The 23,705-nt window shown below is 55.8% G+C and overlaps 1 protein-coding gene across 2 annotated transcripts in view; it reads right to left on the bottom strand.

The window, feature by feature from the left end:
• Positions 1-2,376: 2,376 nt before the first annotated feature.
• The window catches only part of PLCD3 (phospholipase C delta 3), a 32,279-nt gene continuing 10,950 nt past the window's right edge, over positions 2,377-23,705 (bottom strand). For both annotated transcript variants that reach the window (XM_077315821.1, XM_077315822.1), the window contains exons 2-16: positions 18,053-18,214; positions 15,713-15,941; positions 14,965-15,094; positions 14,356-14,581; positions 13,432-13,633; positions 13,124-13,268; positions 12,660-12,812; positions 12,243-12,362; positions 11,009-11,044; positions 9,989-10,148; positions 9,411-9,527; positions 8,696-8,874; positions 7,630-7,765; positions 6,831-6,980; positions 2,377-6,312 (exon numbers count right to left, since the gene is read on the bottom strand). In XM_077315821.1, the coding sequence (XP_077171936.1) occupies positions 6,218-6,312; positions 6,831-6,980; positions 7,630-7,765; positions 8,696-8,874; positions 9,411-9,527; positions 9,989-10,148; positions 11,009-11,044; positions 12,243-12,362; positions 12,660-12,812; positions 13,124-13,268; positions 13,432-13,633; positions 14,356-14,581; positions 14,965-15,094; positions 15,713-15,941; positions 18,053-18,214 (2,240 nt within the window). In that variant the 3' untranslated portion in view covers positions 2,377-6,217. The remainder of the gene's footprint in view (positions 6,313-6,830; positions 6,981-7,629; positions 7,766-8,695; positions 8,875-9,410; positions 9,528-9,988; positions 10,149-11,008; positions 11,045-12,242; positions 12,363-12,659; positions 12,813-13,123; positions 13,269-13,431; positions 13,634-14,355; positions 14,582-14,964; positions 15,095-15,712; positions 15,942-18,052; positions 18,215-23,705) is intronic.

The raw sequence follows: 23,705 nt of genomic DNA, 5'->3' as shown, positions 1-23,705 counted from the left end.
TGGTGTTCGCCAGAAACAGAAATGGAGGCGGGGAGGGGGGGGGGGAGAGGAGGGTGTCCCAGTGTTTTGGATTTTTTTGCCGGGGATGGGTGGGACAGTGGATGATGAGACTTCTTTCTGGTCTGCTCTATCGGCCAGCTGGATCTGGTGCTTTTCCACACCCCAGGAGGCTTGTGTGGCTGCAGGATGCAGAGGGCCTGGACTGAGGGATTCCGCCTTCTGTGCTGGGCGTGGAGCAGAAGCCTCCTCCCACCCAGTCCTCTGTGCTCTCTTGCTCAGGGCTGTTTCAGAGGCTGCTGGGGGGGGGTGGGATTTGCTGCCTAGGTCCTCTAAGACTCAAGTCCTTGTTTTGCCCTCCTGGGACATGCAGAGCTGGTCCCTTTTTACCACTTGCGGACTTTCGCTGATTAATTTGTTGTGACAGCGCTTAGATTGCCAGCCGACAGTAGCCATTCACATCTGCCCTGGTTTCCCCGGAGGGAGCAGACCTTTGCTGGAGCTGGAGAGGGGGAGGGAGGGGCCATGAATCCTTTGAACCCCAGCTTCACCCCCTCCAATCCCCCTCCCCCTCCTTTGGGATTTTCCAGCAACAGATTGGGAGAATTACGGCCTCCTTATAAACGCCAACAGGCACTTCTGCAGACTCTTTGAATCGTCTAGCCTTGAAAGCTCCGTTCTGTACTCCCTTTCTGTGTGGTTTTACGTAACGCGGGTCTTTGTGGTCCGTGGCCTGCACAAACTCCCTGACGGATGAATGCTGTGTGAAATGCAACCTGGCGCTGTCAGAGTGTCGGTTAGCTGTTGGGGCAGGAAATAAGTGTTGGGGCGAGTTCTGTGAAATGCTGCCCCCTTTTGGGTTTGGTTTGTTCCCAGGGGGCAATATTCAGCCAGCATTCGGCAGCCAGTTTGTCTGAACTGAACAAGGAGCGCAAATGGGTTTCTCCTTTTCTCTGAAGCCAAGCAAAAGCCTTAAAGGACAGTGGTCGCTCTGTTCCGTTAGCAACCTGGAAATAATTGTGGCTATATAAATGATTGTACTAGCGCCCCAGGTAGATGAAAATGTAAGTGTACCCCCAGAGATGCCAGCCCTGGTGCCATGAAGGCCATGCAGCTGATGGGGGGGGGGGGGGGAGAGCGAGCCTGTCGTTCCAGTCATATTGAACTTGACTTGTTTGTCATCAAGTCCTATAATGATCAAGCCAGAAGGTAGGTTTGCTCGAGCCGAATCTGTCATTTAATCTGGAGGGAACCATGCATGCATCTTCATTGTACAAAGCAGAATATGATGGGCAATATTCCACTTGACCCCCCCTCCCTTTCTCAGGCCATAGCAGTAGCAGAAGAGGGTCAGGCGGGGTGACCTGCTGCTGCCCCCGGATGTGCTAAATTTAGGCGGCTTCCTCTTGACCTTTGGCTTTGGTCAGAGGCCTGGCTGTCCCAGCTAAGCAGGGCAGGCGGTCAGCCAAACACACGGAGGAAGGGGGTGATTTGAGAAATACGCCAGTGCAAAGAGATGGGAGAGAACGAAAACACACTGGTGCCGCCCAAAAGCAGTTCTAAGCTGCCCCGCTGCTTGGATCTTTAGCAGCCCCTCCCAACTCGTGTAAACGCTTGGTGGGTGCTACGTGGGGCCCTGTTATAGCGTAGGAGCTCAAGACGTATTGTGATAAATCCCTTTTGAAAGGCCAGATGGACGGGGGCTGCCACTTGCAAGAAATTGACTTCTGAGCTCCAGGGGCTGGATCCTCTGTGACTTTCCTCTGCTGTAAGATCCTTGGCCAGGATAGTCCAGGCCCATCAGCCCTCAGAAGCCAAGCAGGGCCAACCCTGAGTAGTATTTGGATGGGAGACCTCCAAGGATTTGGGCGGCAGTTCCCCCAAGGAACACCGGGGGTCATGAGGTGGAGGCTGGCCATGGGCAACGACCTCCCAACGCCCCTTGGCTGGCTACCAGACAGTCCTCCGATCTCTCGGCCACAAGAACCACGCCAGTCCCCTTGCGACTGCTAGAAGTGCTGTAGCGTGGAGGCCTGGGTTTGTGCAAGGAAACTGGCTCTCCCCCGGGCATGGGCTGTGTCTAACATAAGGACATCAAATTCCACTGGGGCATTCCGGGGAGATTCAGCGTCTGAAAGAATAATCTAGTGAAGGCTCTGGTGCCTCACTGCCGTCACGCTCCTCCCGAAATCAGGAACTTCTGCTGGTGTGTTCATCGCGACAACGTTAACTATGAAATACAGATTGTGCCTTTCCGAACCCGGCTCGCAGACCTTTGGGTGGAAGTTGGACCCCCCTTCGACGGTCTGTGGCAACTTGGCTCTGCACCTTCCGTGGACCCTTGCTGGCGTCAGGCCTGCCGTGGCGCTTGCAAGCGTGTCAAAATCAAAGTTTTATTGTAGCTTGTTCAATACATTTATAAATATCGGGATGCTTTCCTGTCGAGGTCACAAAACAAGATCCTAGAAGCCAGCCTGGGGGCTCCACAGTTCTTACCCCTTGTAAAATCAGAACGGAAGGGTGGATCGGTGGCCGAAATTATCCCCGCAAGCAACTCTTGCCGTGCCTGGGGCCTGTGTCAAGGCTTGAGCTGGAAACTCTGCTTCCTTCACAGTTGGATTGGCGCGACCTGCATGGGGCTCAAAGCTGCAAGGGATTTGCCCAACGCTAGACGTTTCTACAGAAAGGACGGGGCCTCAGGGCTTCCCAGCACGCAAACCTCTGAAACCCATCCCTGCTGGATCTGCTGCTTGGGTGGGAGGCGAAAACCCTGAAGAGCCTTTGAGGATTGCTTGTTCTGAAAACCCCGCAGTGGCAGGGGCTCATGGGAATTGGAGTCCATGGACATCGGGACAGGCACTTTGGCCATCCCTGCCCTCGAGGGTCGCTATAAGTCGGCTGCAGCTTGACAGCCTCCCCCCCCCCCCAAAAGCAGAGCTCCAAGTGTGCTGTTTGCTAAGTCTGAGGCATGCACAAGCCTGTACTTCTTCGGAGGCTGTGGGAGACAGATTTTGCCTGGCAGTTTGCATCTGAGGGGGAGCCATGGCTCCACCTCCCAAAACAGCCCTTTTGCGGTTCGCCACCCGTGCTGGGTCAGAATTTCAAAGTTGGTCTGAGGCTCAGAATGCTTAGGGATCCTTGCTCTGACCGTGGCATTTCTGGGGGCAAAAGCCTTGGTCACAGGACACGCACGTCCCCTTCCTCCCTGTCTCTTCTCTTGAGCCTGGTGGGAGACAAGAGCTGCATTTCCAGGGTCTGCAGGAAGCAAGCAGATTTCGTACGCTGAGATACCCCCGGGCCTGCCCGTTGTCCTGCAGCCTGAATGCTGAACTCCTCGGCGTGAAAATAAAGGGGAGTGCTGAGCATTTTTGCTTGCTCTTCCCCATGGCAACACCAGGCGTGGCCCCCACAAGCGCTCAGATTTCACAAGCAAATCCTTATTTCGGACACGGCATGATTCATATATATATATATATATATATATATATGTATGTATATTTAAAAGTTATATCAGAAGCACTATTTGTGGCGGTGCTTTTTAGGGCAGCTCCCAACTTCTTTTGTGTTGCTTTTCACCACCGGCTCCCAGGCCCTGTGAGATGGCAGGACCCCCTCCCCTGTCCCTGCGTTTTGGGGTGGTCCCCCCTTCCAAGCTGTGCTAGGACTTAGCAGACTGGGAAGGAGGGTTGTTCCAACTGGTGAGGGGGCAAAATTTAGCAAAATGGCTCCTTTATGCTTTCCTGAGTGCGTTTTTAGACAGCCAGATTTGGTTGGGTGGCCGTGTCGGTCTGCAGAATGGCGTTTGAGTCCCGGGGCACTTTTCGGGCCAACAGAGTTTTGTTAAAGGTTTTGTGAGCAAGCAGCCAAAACATTGAAAGAGGAGGCGTTTAAGGAGTTTTAAAATACAGCTTTTCCAGTACGCCAGGGGGGGAAGCAGCCCTGTTTGAACCCGGAGGCTGGGACCCCAACGCAGACGGCCTTCCAGAAGCAAACTGCTCGACCCTGCCCCAAAGCCACAAACTACGGAGCTTCCTCTGGCAAAACAGGCCTCTGCCTCTTCTCCGCCCAGAAGGAAGTGCTATCCTTGCATGATGAAACTGCCTTCGGGAGCAGCAATGAAGAGCTGCTAAAAATACAGTCTAATTTTATAAAGGGAGGCTGGCGAGTCTGTTTGACCTCTGTGGTGACTCTGATTTTGCCCCCTCCCATCGGGGCGTGTAATGCACCGAAAGCAGCGAGACAGATCAAGGCGGGTCGCGGGTCCGTCTGTAGCAGTAGGAACGGGTAGGAGTCCAGCAGCCCCTTCGAGGCTGGCAAAATTGGGGGCAGGGGATGGGCCTTTGTGGGAGTGGGAGAAGAGAGCTGCGGCTCGCAAAAGATCATCCCCGGCCACAATTCTTCATAGTCAAGCTGGTTTTTATACCTCTCTTCCGAACCGCCTTCCCTTCCTGTCCCACAACCAACACCTTGTGAGGTAGCTGGGGCTGGGAGAGCTCTGTGAGAACAGCTGCAAGAGACCTGGGACTGGCCCAAGATCCCCCAGCTGGCTGGCTGCGGAGGAGGAGGAGCGGGGGACCAAGCCTGGCTCTTAGGTTGAGGCCGCTGCTCTTAACGGCCACCCCACCCCACTTCCCTGGACTCCTGCTTCTTTCTACTAAATCGGTGATGCAGCTATAGTGGGTGTTTTTCCTGAAACAATTCTAGATATTGTGCTGCTTTTCAGGAGAAAGTGGTTCAGTTTGTACTTTTTCACAATTAGGTCTTTTTTGGGAGGGAGGGAGGGGGGCCACAGTCAAAACGGCGTAAGTAGAAACGGGCAAGGCGCTTTTGCTCTCCGTCAGAGGAGTCCTGAAGCTGCAGGGAGATGCCTTCCACCCCCGGGGCTTCTGATGGGATTCCGCACTGCGTTCCTCGTTCAGGGGCCTTGCCAAGGGGAATTCCAGCAGGAGACTGCTGGACTCCGGTTAATTCACAAGTCCCAAGCAAGGAATAGGGAAATGAGGTTTTCAGCTCACGGCAGATGCTGGTTTTCTGCCCCTTCTGATCTAATCAAGCCGATTACAGTCTGCATGGCTCCACTGCGTCTTTTTCTACTGTCTCTCTTGACAGAAGGTCAGGCTCCCCAAAAAAGAAGAGCTGTCTTTTTATGCCCCACTTCTCCCTACCCAAAAGTGGCTTACAACCACCATTCCCTTCCTTTCCCCACAGCAGCCACCCTGTGAGAAAGGCAGGGCTGAGAGACCCCAGAGAGAACTGCTCTGTGAGGACAGCTCTAAGAGAACTATGCCTGGCCCAAGGTCTCCAAGCTGGCTGCATGGGAAGGAGAGGAGGGGAAGAGAACCCACGTCTTCAGCTTAGGGGGCACCACAAACACCACACCAAGGGCACTCTCTTGGAAAGCCAGGATAGGCGAACCTGGGCTTGAATCTAACTCAGCCTCACAGGTAGGGTCTATCACCTGTTGAATTTGTGTTTGTGTGTGTGGGGGGGGGGTCACCTAGGGCTGCTCACATCAAATGCGTGGCTGTCACTGGCCTGTACTATACCTCTGCCCGGCACTAGCAAAAGCTTTAAAAGCACCTGCTGCCAGGACCGCAGTCCATCGACGGGATTCTTAAGCGGTCTCTTTGTGAGGCAGAAGCACAAATGCTGTTTTCTTCCCCCCCCCCCCACGTCTCCCCGAGGCATCCTGCCCTTGGTGATCTCAGCTAAAAGCCAGGCCAGCGTGGCTGCCTGCAGCGGCACACGCCGAACCACGCAGGACACGCCTGCCCAAAGGTCCGTGCCCTCTCCACAGTCCAGGCTGGCCGTTCTCTGGGCCGTCCCATTCCCCGGTTCCTGCAAGACGGCTTACTCAATCGTTTCACTAACTTGCTACTTGCCAGATGTTGGGGGACTCTTGGGAGCTCCACCCCCGATGGCTAGTCCAATCTACCCTGGGGGAGGAGGCGAGATGACACCCAGCACCCCAGGTTAGGGACAGGATTTCTGCTTTCAAACTCTGCAGCACCCCCGGTTTCTTCAGCTCCCTGACCCTGAGCCAAGACGGAGCCAGGACCTTCCAGCAAGGGTTGACTTCCACGCCTTCCCCGCATCGTTTCTCCTCCGTGGCCCAGGAGCCCACGTGGCTTGGCAGGAGGGAGGAGGGCTCCCGAGTTCCTAGCGCAGCTGCTCAGCTGTCCTTCTACCACGGCCGGGATGTCCGTTGCCTCGTCTTCACTCATTTTGACAACTTCTTGCATTTCACGTGCACAAAAAGCGTGGCGGGAGACAGGGAGGTGCCGTCTTTGGAGAGCAGGTGGATGTGGCGGTACCCTGGGCAGGAGGGAGAGGCGGAAGGCAGTCCCATCAGGCTGGGGAGGGGAGGCAGGCAGCTCCTTCGGGCCCTGCAGTGCCCACACGCTGCCAGCCCCCCAACTCCCCCCAATGCCTGGCGCAGCTCAGACCGAAAAGTTCCAAAGGACAGGACTGGCCTTGCTGTTTGCATCCTGAGCCACCTGCAAGGGTGGCCAAACTGCGGCTCTCCAGATGTCCATGGACTACAATTCCCATGAGCCCCTGCCTGCTGGAGAGCCACAGTTTTGGCCACCCCTGCTTACAGGCATTGCTGTAGGACAGACCAGCTTTCCAACTGGGTCAGTGCAGTGACCGGCATGAAATCCTGCAAGGGGTTTTGCAAACGCTAGAGACAGGACAGAGAAGGAGGCCGTGGCACAAATCACTCTAGCTTTTGGTGTTGAGCTGATGCCTGTCTTTGCCTGGGGGGGGGGGAGAGAGGTTGTCACTGTGGAGCCCCCCCCCCCCAGCCACCACCTGGAAATGGAGGCACCCACCTTCCTTGATGCTGGTTAGCGGCAAAGTGAATTGTCCCACGAAGTCATTGGAGGAGGTGGTGTCGTAATCCTCCACAACGAAGCGCACCAGGGCCAGTTCTGGGACCCGGACGTGGAAGGTCAGCATTTCGTTCCAGCACGGATTAAACCCTGCAGGGGAGAAAAACCACAGGGGCAGAGGCTGGAATGAGGGGACGTCTTCCCTGGGCTTGGACGGAAAAAATTAGATTCTCGGGAAGCTCAGCTAAGCACCTTGACTTCATGCATCTCCGGCCCTTGAAAGGAGTCCAGGGGCACCTTGAAGCTGTGTGCTCAAATGCATCTGCGTGGGGGGGGGGGGGCGGGAGCAGCTAGGAAGGGCCCAGATCTATTTGAGCCCTGGGGGCAGGAGATATTTCCCCCTTTCTCCCCCTGCATGGCTTCTCATTTAAACCGCTGCCTCCCCCTCCAAGTGGGGAAATGGAGAAGACCTGCCCCTTCCATTTCGATCCGAACGCTCACCCTGTTTGGCTACGCTTTACGATCTTTTGTGTAAAAGTTCTCAACGCAGTGAGCTTAGCCAGCGACCGCCACTGATCCTATCCGGAAACAAGGCAGGGCCCTGAACTGTCACAGCATTGGCCAGAAGGGGTGTAGCTCCCCCTGACTCGAGAAAAGGGCTTTCTTTGGGGGGGGGAAACCATGGGAGGGCTTCTGGAGTTCTGGCCCCTCTGTGATGACCGATGGCTGCACTGGGTGGGCCCCTGGCCTGATCCCGCATGGCTTCCAGCCTCCCTGGGCGTCCAGAGCTACCCCTTACCGTTGTTCAGCCGATACTCCGTCTGCTTCTTGCAACAGTCCACAGGAACGCCGTGGATCTCGATGCGCACAAAGGGATCCACGATGGAAGAGTTCTTCTCCTCGTTCAACTTGGGGAGCTGCTGGGCTGTGATCACCTGGAGCAGGTGGGGACGGGAGACTTCAGAGCAGGGGAGGGGCTGGCCTGGGCTCCCTCCCGCCAATCCCCGGGGCGGGGAGAACGGTCCGCAGCTCTTCACAGGCAGCTTGCCTCCTAAGAAAGTCTCTACGAATCGTTTTACTCTCCCATATTCCAAATGAATGTCGGCCTGGGCTGTGTGTATTCCGTGGCTAAGGAGGGGTACGATTCTGCAGCAAGAAATGCTGGATTTCTGCTTCCTGTGCAAATGACGTGAACAGGAGACATTTGGCTTGAGAACTAGCACGATGTGGTGGTTAAGAGCAGCGGATGCTAACCTGGAGAACCAGGTTTGATTCCCCGTTCCTCTGTATGCAGCCAGCTGGATGACCTGGGGGCAGTCCATCCATAAAGGAAAAGGAGGGCTGTTTTTTTTTGTGCCGCGCTTTTTACTACCCAAAGGAGTCTCAAAGCAGCTTACAATTGCCACCCTTTGAGGTGGGTGAGGCTGAGATAGCTCAGGGCCTGTCCCAAGGTCGCCCAGCTGGCTGCATGGGAAGGAGTGGGAAATCAGACCCAGTTCTCCAAATTACAAGGCTGCTGTTCTTAGCCACGACACCGCGCTGGCACTCAGCTCTCAGCCATGTCGAGGGTGAGCAGCAAATTAGAAGCAGACCTGGCCTCTATGCTCAGCTTTTTCTTACCCAAGGTAGCCTCAGAGCAGCTGACGAAACCCTTTTCCCTTCCTCTTCCCACGGCAGACACCCTGAGACAGCCTTCCTCGACTTCCTCATCGTTGAGAAACCCCGGAAACGTTCAGGCTTCGAGAAACCTTCGCTTGCGGTTTGCCAGGTCTAGCCGGCCCTCTCTCTGCGGGCTCTGCCACCTTCACCCATGTGCTTCGCTTGTACATGTGCAGGGACCCAAAAACATTCCCCACTCGCCGTACCTTGATCGTAAGGGCGGTGGGGCGCTGGCCAGCCCCACGCCGGGGGGACTCGGGGTCGAAGTTGGTCTGGCTGTGGCGTAGCCAGGCGGGTTTCAGGACGTAGCCACAGCGGCCGTTCACCAGGAAACGCCCGTCATTGAGGTCCATCTCTGCCCCCGGCGTCTGGAAATTCAGCGCCACTGCAAAGAGCGCACAGGAAGAGGAGACGGTTGCCCAAGAAAGTCGGAAAACCTGAGAGGAGGCCCTGCGAACGTCCCTGCCTGTCAGGCCTCCGTCAAACTCTCAAGAAGCACGCTCGCCGGTGGTGCTCCCATGCGCGAGCAAGAGGGCGCATCAGAAACAAAAGGAAGAGGACAAAACCTTCTGCCACTCTGCCTGCAGCGCTGAGGCAGCCGGTTTTGTGGGGCTGAGGAGGCTGGGAGAAGGGTCCTTTCCAGTTCCCCACGGGAGGAGGGGAGAGAAACCGGAACGGGAAGAAGAATGGAGGCGCCGGTGTGAGTGGTGAGCCAGCCTCGGCTTCCTGCCTCTGCGGAGACAGGCTCTGGTGCCTGACGTTACCATAAAGCCGAGGGGGCTGAAAACTCCTTGGGGGTTTCGTCCAAAGAAGAGTCGTCTGCAGGGCGTCCTGAGGGCTGCCTCCTCCCCTGCAGTCTGATCCTTCAAGACTCTCCCCTGAAGTCTCAAGGGCGTCCCGTCCCCCCCCCCCCCCGCTTACCTAGCTGGCAGCCAGAGTTCCACATTTCCTGCGGGTTATAATTGGAGGAGTTCATCTTGAGCCCCAGGGGGTAGATCCGGCTGAGGTGCTGGGTGTTGTAGCGCACCAGGAGGGTTCCTGAAAGAGAGGGCAGGTTGGCAGCTTCCCGCCAACAGGGAGGAAAGGAAATTCCCCTGGCAGGGATGGCAATTCCAGTTCCCTGCTTGAAATCGCCTCCCACTGCAAGGGAGCACACCTGGGCCCTACTGTCCACCTCGCCCTGAGGTTAAAATCCCAGCGTTGAGGTTTCCCCCTCAAGATCTTATAAATACAGGACACGGCCGAAGGCCCTTAGGCACAGGGGTCCCTGCCTCAGATTTGCTGGCAGGGGCTTATGGGAATTGTAGTCCATGGACACCTGGAGAGCCAGTTTGGCCATCCCTGGTATATACTATAAATATACCTGAACAAATGTAGAGTCCAGTGGCACCTTCAAGCCTCCGTTCTGCATTTAATTTAGTCTGTCTAAAGACCAGCAAGTGCCACGCAGAGAACACACCTGCCCGCAAGAGACCGTCCCTCCGAGAGGCCAGGTGTACCTGACTCCTTGCTCAGCTTCCTGGCTTTCCGCTCGCTGAATGAGCACATTTCCGTGGGCAGCTGGTGATGCACGGCCCGGGCCATGCTCTGGAAGGGGACAGACCGGCAGTAGACGACCACATCGGAGAGCTCCCGCGAAATCTGCGTGGCATCCTTGGCCTGTGGAGGCAGAGAGCTAACGATCTCCTTTTCCGGGGCCTGGCAAACGCAAGCCTGTCGATACCCGCTCACCTGGGGCAGCCTCCAGGCGACCAGTCCCAGAAGCCGTTGTCAATTAGACCGCAGCCAACGCTTTGCTTTTCTTTCTGACTACCACTGCAGCACTCTTAACTCTATCACCGGAGTATTTTCCTACTCTCTTTCAAGCCAATCAGAACAGTACGCCGGGCCCTGCTCTCCCCCGTTTTATCCTCACAACCCTACGAGGTAGGCTAGGCTCGTGGAGCGTGACTTGCCCGGCATCCCCCAATGAGCTACATGGCCAAGGAGAGACGTTAACCCAAGTTCCTGCAGTTCATCCTCATTGCTTCTGTGCAGCTCCACATGGGACTGACCGCACTGTCGCACGCCTGCCACGGAGAGGAGCTAGCGAGCTTTTTCTGCCGTTACTGGACAGACGAGACCAGCTTTCAGGGTGGAAAGGACACCCAGACGTCCTTACCACGGAGCAGTACAAACGACATTTTTGTGATTTGTGGTTGAACCATGATCCCGTACGCTGCTTCACAAACCAATGCAGTTCATATAAGTGAGTGAGCTATTTCAGGTTTAAACCCCTGCTTTCTGTTCCCTGCCACTTTTCATGGGGAGTAGAAAGCAGGGGATCTCCCAGGGACTGGGTTTGCTCCCAGCTCAGGAAGGGCCTGGCACTCTCTGGTCCTCGGCTTGAACTGACGCCAGCCAGGTAAGGCAGGAGAGGATCCGTGTCTCTAACTGGGGCGACCAAAGTACTTGGAGGCGGACAAAGTTGTCTATTATATTCCCTCCTTCCCTGGCACACCCAAGCGAGGGGCACTCACCTGTAGTGGTTTGATCTCTTGCAGAGAGTTTGTGGACTGGAAAGACAAAAGGAGAGAAAGACAAAAAGACTGAGATGCGTTTTCCTGGAGATGTTTCTGTTCTGCAGTATTTTATTATTATTTATAATTAAATTTCTATCCCGCTGCTCTCAGCAAGCTGTCTTGTGGCGGGTTACAGATAAAACCCGTTTCACCATTAAAGCTTCCCCAAAGAATTCTAGGGGCTTTAGATCCTCTCGCCTTTTTCTCTGATGCCCCTCGCAAGGAGCTCCGGGTGGTGTACATGGCTCCCCACCCCCCAATTGTACCTACACAGCATCCCTGTGAGGTAGGTCAGGCTGGGAGAGAGAGACGGTGAGGTCGCCAAAGGGTGTAGGGATTTCAACCTGGCTCTCTCAAGTCCCGGCTGAGGACTCTAGCCTCTTTCCCAGGCTGGGGGTCCAGAAGCGGAACAGCGGCCCTTGCAGGACAGACCCCCCCCCCAAAACAAACATGGCCCCCGGTCTTGATTTTGATCCAGGGATCACATGTAGTCCCTGAGTGAAGTAAATTGCTGAATCGACAGTGTTCTTGGCAACGAAGCAACGGCTTGTTTGGCAAAAGCTGATCTCTCGAGAGGGAAGCCAATCTCCCCAGCCCCCTCCAGGCAAAGCCCCCTCAGCTGTTCTCACCCGCAAGGAGCAGAAGCCTAGAAAATGTCAAGTTTTGGATTGGTCTCAATCGTTCACCCCAAATCCCAAGAGAGAACTGCAGGCTGCCCCCATGCAAAACTAATCTGGTGATTAAGTGCCTAAAGGCGTCCGTGGTCTCACACTGCTCATTTGCCGAGGAGGCTGCCCGCTCTGTCTCAGCATGATTCCTGGTTCTGGCCGTGCCGCCTTCCAATCAGTCACCCTCCCAGGCCAGGCAAGCAGTTCTGTCTAGTCCTTGACTAGTATGCTCAGTTGGCTCAGAGACACCCCCCTTGCTGGACCCGCTTGGAGCGTCTCTGCATGAGCCACTGATCTGTCCGTGTTTGCTCCCAGCCAAGAGGAACAGCCCGAGCCGAAAGGCTCACGGGACACAAATTATTCTTTCTAAAGGAAAACAGTTTTTGTTATGTGAGCCGGGTTGTCTCCTGTTTTGATTCAGGGGGAAAAACATTCCGCCCTGACTGTGCTCAGTCGTTTTGGAAACGCTGTTAAAGCACTCTGCCAAGGAAGGGTTCTCTGCTTGGGGTCAGGTTTGTTCTCACCCTCTCGTCTTCATCCTCCTCGGTCTCCTCTTCAGGGCTGGAGGTGAAACTTCCTTTCTCGGAGTCGCCCTTGTCCTCTGGAAGCTTCTTCCCTTTCACCAAGATCTTCCACTTTAACTGCTGCGGGGGCAGAGGAGAAGAAAAGTCTGCAAAACGGGATTTCAAGGATCCGTGAAACGCAGGAGGAGAGTCAGGAGTGCCAGCTTGACATCTTCGCACGGATCACCCGAAACGGTCAGGGAGGACTCGTGGGCTTGCTTTGAGGGCCCTCAAAATCCCAGAGCAAGCCACCTTCTCGAGGTGCACCCCCTTCCCAGATTCCCCCTTGCCGCAGCTAAATTCCGCACAGCGCTTAGCACAACGCGATGCTCAATAGCTCTTGGAGAGCAGCGGGGAAGAGCGGCTAAGCGGCTTTACCTCCGGGGAGGGGAGCTGCTTGGGCGAGTCTCCGTCCAGCGGCTGAGTGAGCAGCATGTCCCCCAAGATGGTCTTCATGTACTGCGCCATGGTGGACTGCTGCTCCAATCCGCAGTGGTTTTCCAGCGAGAGGATCAGCGGGTAGGGGGAGTGCTGGAAGACACAAGGGGGAGGTCGGCAGGCGGCGACTGTCCCCTGATGCCAGCTCCTGATAATAGATTTGGGGGGCAGCCACATTGGTCTGAAGCTAAGCGAAGAAGACTCTGGCGGGGCGTCGAAACCGAACAAAAGAATCCAGCTTTATTGTTCATAAAACATCAGGGTAGTCGAACTGCGGCCCTCCAGATGTCAATGGACTACAATTCCCATCAGCCCCTGCCAGCGTTGGCTGGAAACTCCTTGCGAAACGTTGCAGTTGGTTGCCAATGCCTACGAGGGCCCTTGAGAGCCCCGTTCCAGCCTACCTTGAAAGCGTAGTCCCGAATGCTCTCGATGGCATCCCGGAAGAGGATCTTGGAGGTGAGGGTGTGGCCGTGGTAGATGACAGGCTCCCCGTTGGACCCCTCCCAGCAGTCCAGCTCCACGCAGCGGCACCCTTTCATCAAGGCCCTGCCGGGGGGAGAGAGAGGGAGGCAGGAGGGAAAGTCAGGGGCTGGAAGGGCCCCTCTCAGCCCTACAGCTCACCAGGGGCCCCCTAAGAAAGCAGCTGCCCAAGTGCCCCTGGGGTGGGACCTCGTTCAGGCCAGCGTGGCGACCCCCCCCCCCCCCGTACCGGATGTAGGCCTCGGTGCTGCTGGCTCCCCCTATCTGGTTGTCCGTCAGGTAGGTGTTGTGGGAGCTGGAGATGAAGTAGTGGCACAGGGGCTGCGTCATGTCTTGGTAGATCCCCGTGTGGGCTTGGTTGAGGATGCTCCCGGCGGAGGAGAGCAGGTACATCGTGAATCCGTCCAGCATCATGAGGTTGTGGAGCTTGGCTGTGGGACGGGTCGATCGTGAGTGGAAGGAACCGGGAGTCCCCCGACTCCTCTGTTCTGCCGGGCAGCACCGGGCAGCTGCCCCCGGAGGAGGGCTCAGAGAGTCCAGCGCATGAGCACCACTCCTGGGTGAGTGAGCGAGTGAGGCGGCACCAATGGCCCGTTGGTCCCCCACCCTCCCAAATCCCACATCATCGAGGCAAAGTTATAGCGTCTCTCTAACAAAGTTTGAGTCCTGGGGCACCTTGAAGACCAACAACCTGGGAATCTGAGCAGGCTCAGAACTGGAAAACAGCCCAGATTCCGACTGTGGAGGATGTTGGGAACTGCAGAGGTGGCTCAACTTAGGTCTGGGTTGCAGAAAAGCCAACGACGAATTTTGTTAATCATTGGAAGCCTCTGATTGACTTCTTAAATGAAAGGGGGGAGAGGATTTGCTGACCTGTGGTTTTAAAGCCTGAAGGAAATAATTCTGAAATAATTTCACAGCTCTTTGGGTTCGCGGGGGACTCGGGGAAACAGCAGGAGTTAGGAAAACCTCGCCGGCTGACTCTCCTACCCCCAAATGGTTGGCTCTGCTGAGCCAGGCATCCCGCAGCCGCAAGGAGAGCGGAGTTTCCATCGCTCCCGGGACTAATGTTCCATGTGCCACCAGTGAGACCCGCCTGCCAGACGGCGTCTGATCTGGAATGCCTGCCCAGCCTGGGCCGGCCGGCCTGTACCTTTCTCGTTCAGCTCGTACGACTGGATGATCTCTCTTGCCCGCTGCAAGCTGGCCTCCTCGCCCTGGTCGCGTAGGAACTCCCGCAGCTCCTCGGCAGACAGCACGCAGTCCTCCCCCGAGTAGCTGAGGAAGATGGCCTCCAGCTCGGGACGCGCCATCAGACGCGTGCAGAACTCCTCGATCTCGTGCTCCTCCAGTCGGTCGTTGTTTGACTTGTCACACTCCTGGGGAAGGAAGGAAGGAAGGGAAGGAGGAAGGAGCCCTGGATGGAGACTCCAGCTGCCCTGGGTTGGGGGGTCCTCTCTTTGGGAGGAGGGGGCTTCAGGTTCAGTTAAATGACAGACCGCCATCTGTGAACAGTGGAGGGTTTGAGGTGAAGACGGTGCTCCACAGGGGACAATCGCTTCCAAAGGAGCCCTTGTCTCCAGGGGAGCTGATCTCCGGGGTCTGGAGATGAGCTGGATTTCCAGGAGGCTGGCTTTCCTAGTCGGAGCTCTCTCCGCCAGATCCACCCGAGCTTTAACGGGAGGGATGTAGCTGAAGCCAAGCAGGACCAACGATGGAGACGAGGTGGTGGCTTCGTTCCAGGCGGAACGGAAGGGCTTACCTTGAAGAGCTTGTAGGCGTAGATGTCATTCATGTCGATGTTGATCATGCGCAGCATGTTTTTGATCTCCTTGAAGCTCATCTTGTTGTCCTTGTTCTTGTCCGCACGCTGCAGGATGTCATGGATCCAAGTCAAAGCCGATGTAAGGAAAGAGCAAAGGGGCCGGGAAACAGCCAGCCCCCCCCGAGGGAAACCTTTCGTTCCAGGGAGTGAGATAGTGAGCAACGGTTGTCATGACTGAGCAAGGATTGCACAATCTCACAAAGCGCCCTCAACGGGCAAATGGGGCAGACCACCACAGACACTGGCCAAAAGGAAGCCCGTTCAAATCTGCTAAGTGGCAAAACGGAGAGGGTGCTGAGGAGAGCGACGAGGATGATCCGGGGCCTGTTTTTCACCCATTGGGGGAAACAGCCCACCGGCACACTCAGCTCCCCACCCCCCCTTGCTTGTGCAGCCCTCTGTAGCACAGAGGAGAAGGGCCTGGCCCCCCTCCCTGCACCCTTCCGGTCCAATTTCAATCCTCCAAGCACACATTTGTTGAGCTAAGTTTCCGCCGGCAACTAGGCTTGCCTGACTTTGGGATCTGACTGGCTGCCGAAGCGGCCAAGGCGCGCACAAGCCTACTGGCAACTCCCAGCATGCAACTGAGCCCAACTACCCTGGGAGGGTCAGGGAAATGGGCGCATGGCACTAATTCCGCACACTTCCTCGGGACCGCTTCCGCTGCCCTCGAGAGAAAGGATATTGCTCCAGCTTTTCCCGCTGGCTCATGGCTTCCGCTCTGGCCATGAGTTTGGTGAGGCCTCTCACCCAGCGCTGAGCCTCCTCCACCGTCTGGGCCGCGAGGTCCAGGTTTTTCCGCTTGCCTCGGAAAACGATCGTGAAGCACTGGGCCTCTGGGAAAGAACCGCCGTACTTCCGCAGCCCCTCCGACTGGTAGCCTTCGCGCACGCTTTCGATGTGGAAGATGGAGACTGCAAAAGAAGAGGCAAGTAAATAAGTAATTCAGTGAACAATACGATAGGATTTGGCTAGTAGAACCAATGAGAAATTTTAAAAGCCAGAATCGAAGAAAAGCAGATGTGTTAAGACTTGGCATTCGAGGATGCAAAATTACACAGGAGGATCCATCTTGCAACAAACCACAAACCCAAGCTGCACCGGCTGAACTTCTGCTTACAGTGCGGCTCCTAATTGTACAGACACTCCAATGAGAGCTGAACTGTGGTGGGCAAGAGCCTGAAAAGGGGACCCCCGTTATGAGGCTTGGCCATGTTATAGCCCCTCCCCCAGACATCCTCCGATTAATCTGTACCTCACTTTAGCCAGGTGGTGTCGCTTACTCTGCTCCATGAACTCACACCAGGGGCAAGACTTGAACTTGGAGCTTTCCCGGGTCACTGCTGCTTTGTTACACACCCTCTCCACGCCTCACAGCCTGGCTTGCATGAACGAGGAAGTTCTCGTCCTCCCGTGACCCCCAAATCAACTTCTAAGCCCTTGAGGTTGAGTCTTACTCAAGACTCCCAGGGCAGGGCGTGGCTTTGTTTTCCCCGGACATTTTTTATCTGTGGGGTTCCTTGGCCCTACCTTGGCCAGAATGCAGTGTGAACAACACCTCTCTTGTTTTGGGACAGGGTGTGGAGGAGGAATTTGCAAAGGCCCCAGCGCGTGAAGGACTTTGTTTGCGCTCGGTGGAAGCACTTTGCTTGTTCAGCCCTTGGAAGGGGAGCTGTAGGGCAGGAGTAGTTCGCATGTCGGGCAGCAGAAAAGGATCTTTCATTGGGTTTTGGACAGCAGAAAGGGGTGGGCTCATCGCTGCTGGGTGTTGAACGCAGCAAAAAAGCAAAACCAAGAAAGGCCCGGTCGAAGAGTGTAGGGCGGGTGCACAGATCTACTCCTGCCTGCTCACACCGCTGAAAACCTAAGACTTGGGTTTCAAATATTACTCTACCATGGACTTTTCAGCCTTGCCCCCCTCACAGCATCATCGTATTGGCTAAACAGGAGAGATCATGGGTGCAATCCCGAGCAATTTGGAGGAAGGACGTGACAGACGGCAAGAGCAGGATTGTGAGTCTCGTTATCTAGGAGGATATGGGCACTGTCCAATAGGGCCTGAGCCAGCTATGCAAGGCCAGGGTTTGTCATAGAACGCTACGGTGCCAGCAAAGGGAAACAAGGCTTCAGTTGCCATCTTAGGATTGGGAAGCACCTGGAAATGGGGAGGGGGGATCTCCGGAAGGACTTCAGGAGCTCATGATGCTCCACCCTCCACATCAGCAGTGCTCTACCTGGGAACTGATCTTGGTCATCTGGATGTCAATATTAATACCGGAAGATCTCCAGGTGCCGCCTGGAAGCTGGCAACCCTTCTCAGAAGCAGTCCCTGCCCGTGGGCGCTCCCATCTCCCCCGCGTTCCGAAATACCGCACCCACTGACCAAGCGCCAGCGCTCTTCTTCTGGCATCTTGCCAGATGCTGCCGGATTTTATGGGATTTCATCTCGTTTAAACCTTTGCACGGTGCCCTAGTTCGACCACAATGAGAGATTTTAGTTCAACCGCTTGGGAAAGTTCCTTTTCTTTTCCCCTTCCTAACTTTCACGCCTGGCTGACCCCAAACAAAGTGGCCTTTGGGGCCGAGGCGAGGGACTGGCAGAGGGGGGCTGGCCAATAAGGCCAGTTTGGGGACCAATCGCTTAAATCCCAGACGAGAAAAGCCAAGCTGGCGGGGCTGGGGACAGTGAAGAGGGGCAGCTCTGATCGGGAGAGCTGGGTTTGATTTGCCCGAACTGAACGAAGTCAGCTTGGTCAACCAAATCAGGAACTGGTAAAATCAGGAAAACCTGAATCCAAACAGCACCGATCCCCTCCCCCACCCCAGCTTTAGTGAGCCTCAAAGGGATAGACTGTGACCCCCCCCCCTACCATCTTCCAAGCCCCTTAGGGAGGAAGGGAGGCAGAGGGGCTATTTCTGAGGAGTGCTCCCATTAGGAAGGGTGGACTTGTTTATCGCATTTATCGGCCTTTCTCCCCAATGGGGACCGGGACCGGAAGAAGCTTGTTTCTCCAGAGAGACTTACAGACGTGTTTGGAGTGAGCCCTTTTGTAGCGGGTCTCGAACCAGATGGTCATCCCGTCGTCCTGAAGGCGGTGAAGCCGCTGCTTCTGCCGCTGGCGGCCCTTGATCTTCCAGAGAAGGGACCCTTTCAGGAGCACCTTGATGTCTTCGTCATCGGTCAGGCCTGCAAGGGGAAGGGGGTAAAGGGTGAGATCTGAGCATCACGCAGTCCACGCATAGCTTGAATGAACATTGCAAGGAGACATTCCGGCCACCAGCGCTTCATTCTGGAGAGCCCTCTCTTCAATGCTGCGGAACGTGTGAAATCACCCGGAACGCCTGAAATGCTAACGTGAACCACAGGGGCTCTCACTATGCCTAAAATGCCATTCCCGGCAAATATGCTGCCCCCTCTCCAGACTAAGATTACTGTAGACCCCTTTTGCAGAATTTCCACTTGGATTCTGTAATGGCACGCGAATGAATCCATTCAGCTTTCAAGGTCAGAAACCCCCACCAAGGGAGACATGTTTGGATCCTCTGGGCAGCTGGCACAGGAGGCCCAGAGGGAGTTTGCATTTGGTTTGGTGGCTCTCGAATCCTGCATAAACCTGCACGGTTTGCAGTCCACCAAACCAGACACAAACACCCGTCAGGCCTTCGTAGATCTGTGCAGCGCCCATGAGGGCAACCAAGAAACTCGAGAAACCATGGGATTCTGGCCTCTGTTGACAGCAGGAAACTTGGGGAAAGCTTTGGCATGAATAACATGCTTCATCGTAAGGCTGCAGGCCGGCGCCCGCTATCTGGGCCACCCGAAAGAGAAAGGACACGGGACAAATGCCACAGATTAATCCCCGACGGGCTGGCGGGCTGCCCAGCAAAGGGGCGGGAAAGCCGCCCAGGACTTAATCCCCTCTGACAGTCACAAAAGACCACATCAAGGGTGGCCGTTTGCACTTTGGATTAGTCACCGTGGGCGACCGTGCCGAAGTTTGTGTTTCCTTTTCGGCTTCCGCCCTTCTCTGGGAGGCCTCGCCCCACTCTTCCGAGAGCAGGAAACAAAGGCATGGCCCCACTGTGGTCGGTATGAGACGGGCTGGTCTGCTTTGCTAATAATGCAGGACTCCTGCCTGTCCAGGAAAACGCAGACACTTGCAGGAAAGCACCTGTCACCACCTGCCTGGACCTTTTGAAGTTGGGATGCCAGAGATTGAACCGGGCACCTCCTGCGTGCCAAGCAGAGGCTCTGCCACTGAGCCAGGGTCTCAGGCCAAGGGCTTTCCCATCCCCTCCTGCCTGGTCCTTTTGACTGGAGTTGCTGCCGGGGATTGAACCCGGGACCTTCTGCCCGCCTAGCAGAAGCTCTGCCCTTTGCTGACCCTGTTTCTTTTTTTTTTTTTTAAGCAATTTTGTCAGAGCAAAAGGGCACTCTCTGCATGCTCAGAAGTGCTCTGTCCTAGATGTCACACTTTTGAGAAGGAAAAAACAACAGGTACCCCTATTAGAATACAAATTGCAATTGAGCCGGGGGACTGACGGGAATGAGGGTGCGAATGCTCAAATTAACCCCTGAAAAGTTTTATGCAGAAAGGAAGGTTGTGTTGATGAGCAGAAAGACAGGGACAAGTTCCAGAGACCCTGCTGTGACGATCCTTGACAAATAGGAAAGGGCTTCGAAATGTTTTGTTATGCAGATGTAGAGACGTGGGCAGCAGGTGCAGAGGAGCCAAACCACAGACTAATGGCACCGTGCAGATGTACACTCAGCCCAGAACGGCTCCGTCAGTGCGGTGCGCCTTCAAAATTTGCAGTTATATTTATCGCGGTGACTTCAGCCCTTTTTGGAAGCAGCCTGTAATCTGATTTTCTGGGTGGCGATTGGGTGTCAGGATTGCGCCACCTGGCCGGCCTTGGGAGACTTCTGTCTCTCCATCCTGCTGAGCTTCTAGTCTTCAGCGTGTCCCAAACCGCCTCTCACAGCCTCCTGCACTTCACTCTCCCCCGTGCCTTAAAACCCAAGCCCGGGGAGCACCGCTCGGAAACCCAGTTCTTTGGGCAGGCTGTGAAGTGCTCCTGCGGGGGCCGTTCCTGCCAGCCTTCCCTGCCACCCAGGGCTGAATCCAGGGTCCGTGTCCACCTCTGAGCCCACGGATTTAACAGGAAGCTTGCCAGGTGCCTCCCTCCCTCCCTCTCTCTCATTCTAACCCACCTCGCAGGGTTGTAGTGAGGATAAAGGAGAACAGGAGTAGCTGTTCTGGGTCCCCAGTGGGGAGTAAGACCAGGTATAAATGAAGTTAAATAAATAAGGTAAAGGTAAAGGTATCCCCTCCTGTGCAAGCACCGAGTCATGTCTGACCCTTGGGGTGACGCCCTCCAGCGTTTTCATGGCAGACTCAATACGGGGTGGTTTGCCAGTGCCTTCCCCAGTCATTACCGTTTACCCCCCCAGCAAGCTGGGTACTCATTTTACCCACCTCGGAAGGATGGAAGGCTGAGTCAACCTTGAGCTGGCTGCTGGGATTGAACTCCCAGCCTCATGGGCAAAGCTGTCAGACGGCTGCCTTACCACTCTGCGCCACAAGAGGCCCCTAGTTAAATAAATACATAAAGGCTAATTGCCCTACAACGAAGTAATGGCAGAGCTCGGTCACTCCAGCGTGTGAAACAGCAAACAGCGACAAGCTTGCATCCACCAGCCCACTCCCAATTTTTCAGAAAGGTATCTCCAAACATCCCGAAGTGCAGAGGGAACGGGCCAAAGGGTCAGCCGAGGGTCCCTGAGCCCTCGCTGTCCCTCTCCCTCGCCCCCAGCAGGGGGGAAAGACCCTCAAGTGCAGGCGGGGGAGCCCAGAGGCTCACTTTTTCCTTTGGCGGCTCAGGCACAGGTTGGGTGCTTGCCCGGCCCAGCCGCGGAGGAGCCGTGAGTCAGCAGCGGAGGGCCAGCAACTAAAACCGTTTCCTGGATTTGAAAGACAGCCTGAGAAGCCACGGGGCAGAGGGAGGAGGGAGGCATGCCAGCGCTGGTGCAAACCTCAGGGACGCCCCCGGCTTCGGATGCCGCTCCCCCGGCCCCCGCTGCCTGACAGACCCAACCAGCCAGCCTGTGGGGTTTGCGGTTTTCCAGATGCTCCGAAAAAGAGGAGCCAAGGACAGCATGCTTTCCTTTTGTGTTCCTTCTTGCGTCTGACCACCAGCCAAGGGCCCGGAGCTGATGTTTTCTTGCTAGAAAGAAGCACCCTAAGGCTCGGCACAAATACTTTCGAGAGAACTCCGCGGCGGTTCTGAACTTGGCCGACTCCAGCGTTTCGTCCTGCGCCCGCCCTCTGTGCTTCACCGCCCTGCGTCTCCCTCCTGCCCGGAACATCTGTGAGCATTTTTGTTTACAGCCAGCTGGGCTTTAAAAGGTCAAGGAGGACGTGCCAGGATCAGGAGGGGTCAGCTGCGGGCTGCACAGAAGTGTTTAATGGGAGGCCGGGAAGACTTTGGCCAGGCGCAGAACCTTGGAGGGGGGGGGGGAACCTTCTGTACAGAGAGAACTTTCTGCACAGCTCAGAGCAGGCAGAGTCTGCACCACAAGTCCCCCCCACACACACACACACGCACAGTGTCCTTGCCTCAGTCCGCCTCTGTTGTGTAGGCGGATTGGCCAAGGACCGAGTTCGAGGTGTGGGGCAGGTTTGTAATTCAGAGCTGCTACCTCTGAGAGTGTCAAGGGGGCATTGGCAGCCGTGGGGTGGCTTGTTGGGTCTTCCTCCTTACCTGCTGCCTTCCGCTTCTGCTAGTGTGGTTGTCTTTTCCTAGCATTATTGTCTTTGCCTATGAGCGAGCATCCTCCAAAACATCCTGTGCTCAGTAACAGCCCGTCCCGGCTCCTGCAATGGGGGGGTGGGGGGTGGTCCTTGTGGCTTCCCAGATGGAGCCAGCCCATCTCTTCCTGGGTTTTCCTCTTTTCCTCCTGCCTTCCGCTTTTCCTAGCACGATTCTCTTTTCCGGTGACTCTGGTCTTCTCATAGAGTGATGGAAGCACGATATCCTCAGTTTAGACTTTTAAACTTCTAGGGAGTTCAGGCTGGATTTGTGGTGGTCCTGGTGAAACTCTCCCCCAGCACCAGGCCGGGAACCCGGGAAACTGCTGGAACGCTTTGGGGGGGGGGGGGCTTGCCAGGCACCAGATGGAATTTCCAGAGAAGATCTAAAGTGCTGCGTTTCTTCCGGCTGTGTTTCCTGTGCCCTTCACTGTTGGGAAAGAGGGCAGCTCTGGATCTGCCGTTGCTGGAGGGAGGGGGGGGAGACACCTTTCCTTCCATTTCCTGCAGCTCCAGGGGCAATAGCTGCTGCAGCTGCCCTATAACCGCCTAGAAAAGCATCCCAGCAAGCCGGCAGAGGCCGTGACGGTTCTGAATCACTCCACAAAGCGAGTCAGACGGGCTTGTGCAAAGGCGAAGGTACGTCTGTCACTCTGCAACACACACACACACACACACACACACACACACTCCCAGACCTGCCTGCTTGGCGTAAGAGTCTCCCCGGGATTCTATATTTAACCCCATCGCCCTTACATAACTCTCCTGCCCCTTCAGCGTAAAAGCGAGTCTAGTCCTGAGAGACGCTCGGCTCTTCGTCGGCCCAGCCAAGGCCTTCTTCTGCGAGCCTCTCCGTAAGCGCATTGGCCTTCTGGGGGGCAGGGGGGGGCTAACTTTCCCCCAGGGTAAGTCCTGGGTCATGCATGACCTCATGGCGCCCTCCCACCTTTCAAGCTACCTTGAATCCCAGCCTCTAATGGAACGCCCACACCTGACCCCTCGTGAGCCCAGAACAGAGCGTGAGTCTCAGGGCACCTTTAAGGCCAGCAAAATGTTGCTTGTTGCCTCTTACGTGCTGTTTAAGAGGCTCCCCTGCTCTTCCCAAAACCACAATGCTCGACTTCTCAGAGTTCAGCGCAAGAAGTCCAGGAACTCAAGCGGCAAGGCAAGGTTCGACCTGTGGCCAGCTTTGGGGCATTGGGTCAGGGCAAGGTCATTCCTCAAAAGGTTGAAGGGCAAGAAGGGGGCCCAGGCGCACCGTTGTTGTATCCCATTGGCTGTGGTTCTGTTATTTGGGGCTTGAGGCCATTCCAGGGTTAACGAGGGAAGGAACCGTCTCTTGGCAGAAGGAATGTTTGGCATCCCTGCAATGCAAGAGCTCACCTGTGCCAGCCAGCCCAAAAACCGCCCCGCCTGAGCCAGCTGTCAATCCCACAGGGCGCTGGGAAGGGCGGGACAGATCCTGTGGCTGCTGCAACGGCCGATAAGTCCCACTTCCAGAGAGGGATGTCAAGGGATGTTTTCACTTCTTCCCCAGACCTCCGTGGGAAGCGCTGGAAGAGGAAATCTCATTGCTCCAGAACTGCACACCACCAGCAACTTTGGAAATTAGTCACCAGCTACAAAGTTGAGTGGTCTTTCAAAGGCTGGTTTAGAGGAACCAAGGAGGACACCGGGGGGGGGGGGGGGGGTTGGCTTCTTGTTCCTCAGAAGGTGGACTAGATGGGCCCTCCCTGGTCTGACCCAGCACGGTTCTAGATCCAGGATTTCAAGTCTGCACATCAACACAGAAGCCTCCGTAAGGCTGGTCAGGTTTCCTTCTTTTTTCCTTTTTCCTAGAAATGACATCTCCCCGCCTTTCCTACG

This window comes from Paroedura picta, chromosome 16 (genome assembly GCF_049243985.1).
Source record: "Paroedura picta isolate Pp20150507F chromosome 16, Ppicta_v3.0, whole genome shotgun sequence".
Lineage (NCBI taxonomy): Eukaryota > Metazoa > Chordata > Lepidosauria > Squamata > Gekkonidae > Paroedura > Paroedura picta.
The sequence above is the reverse complement of the archived record's forward strand: the minus strand, read 5'-3'. Positions and strand labels throughout refer to the sequence as shown.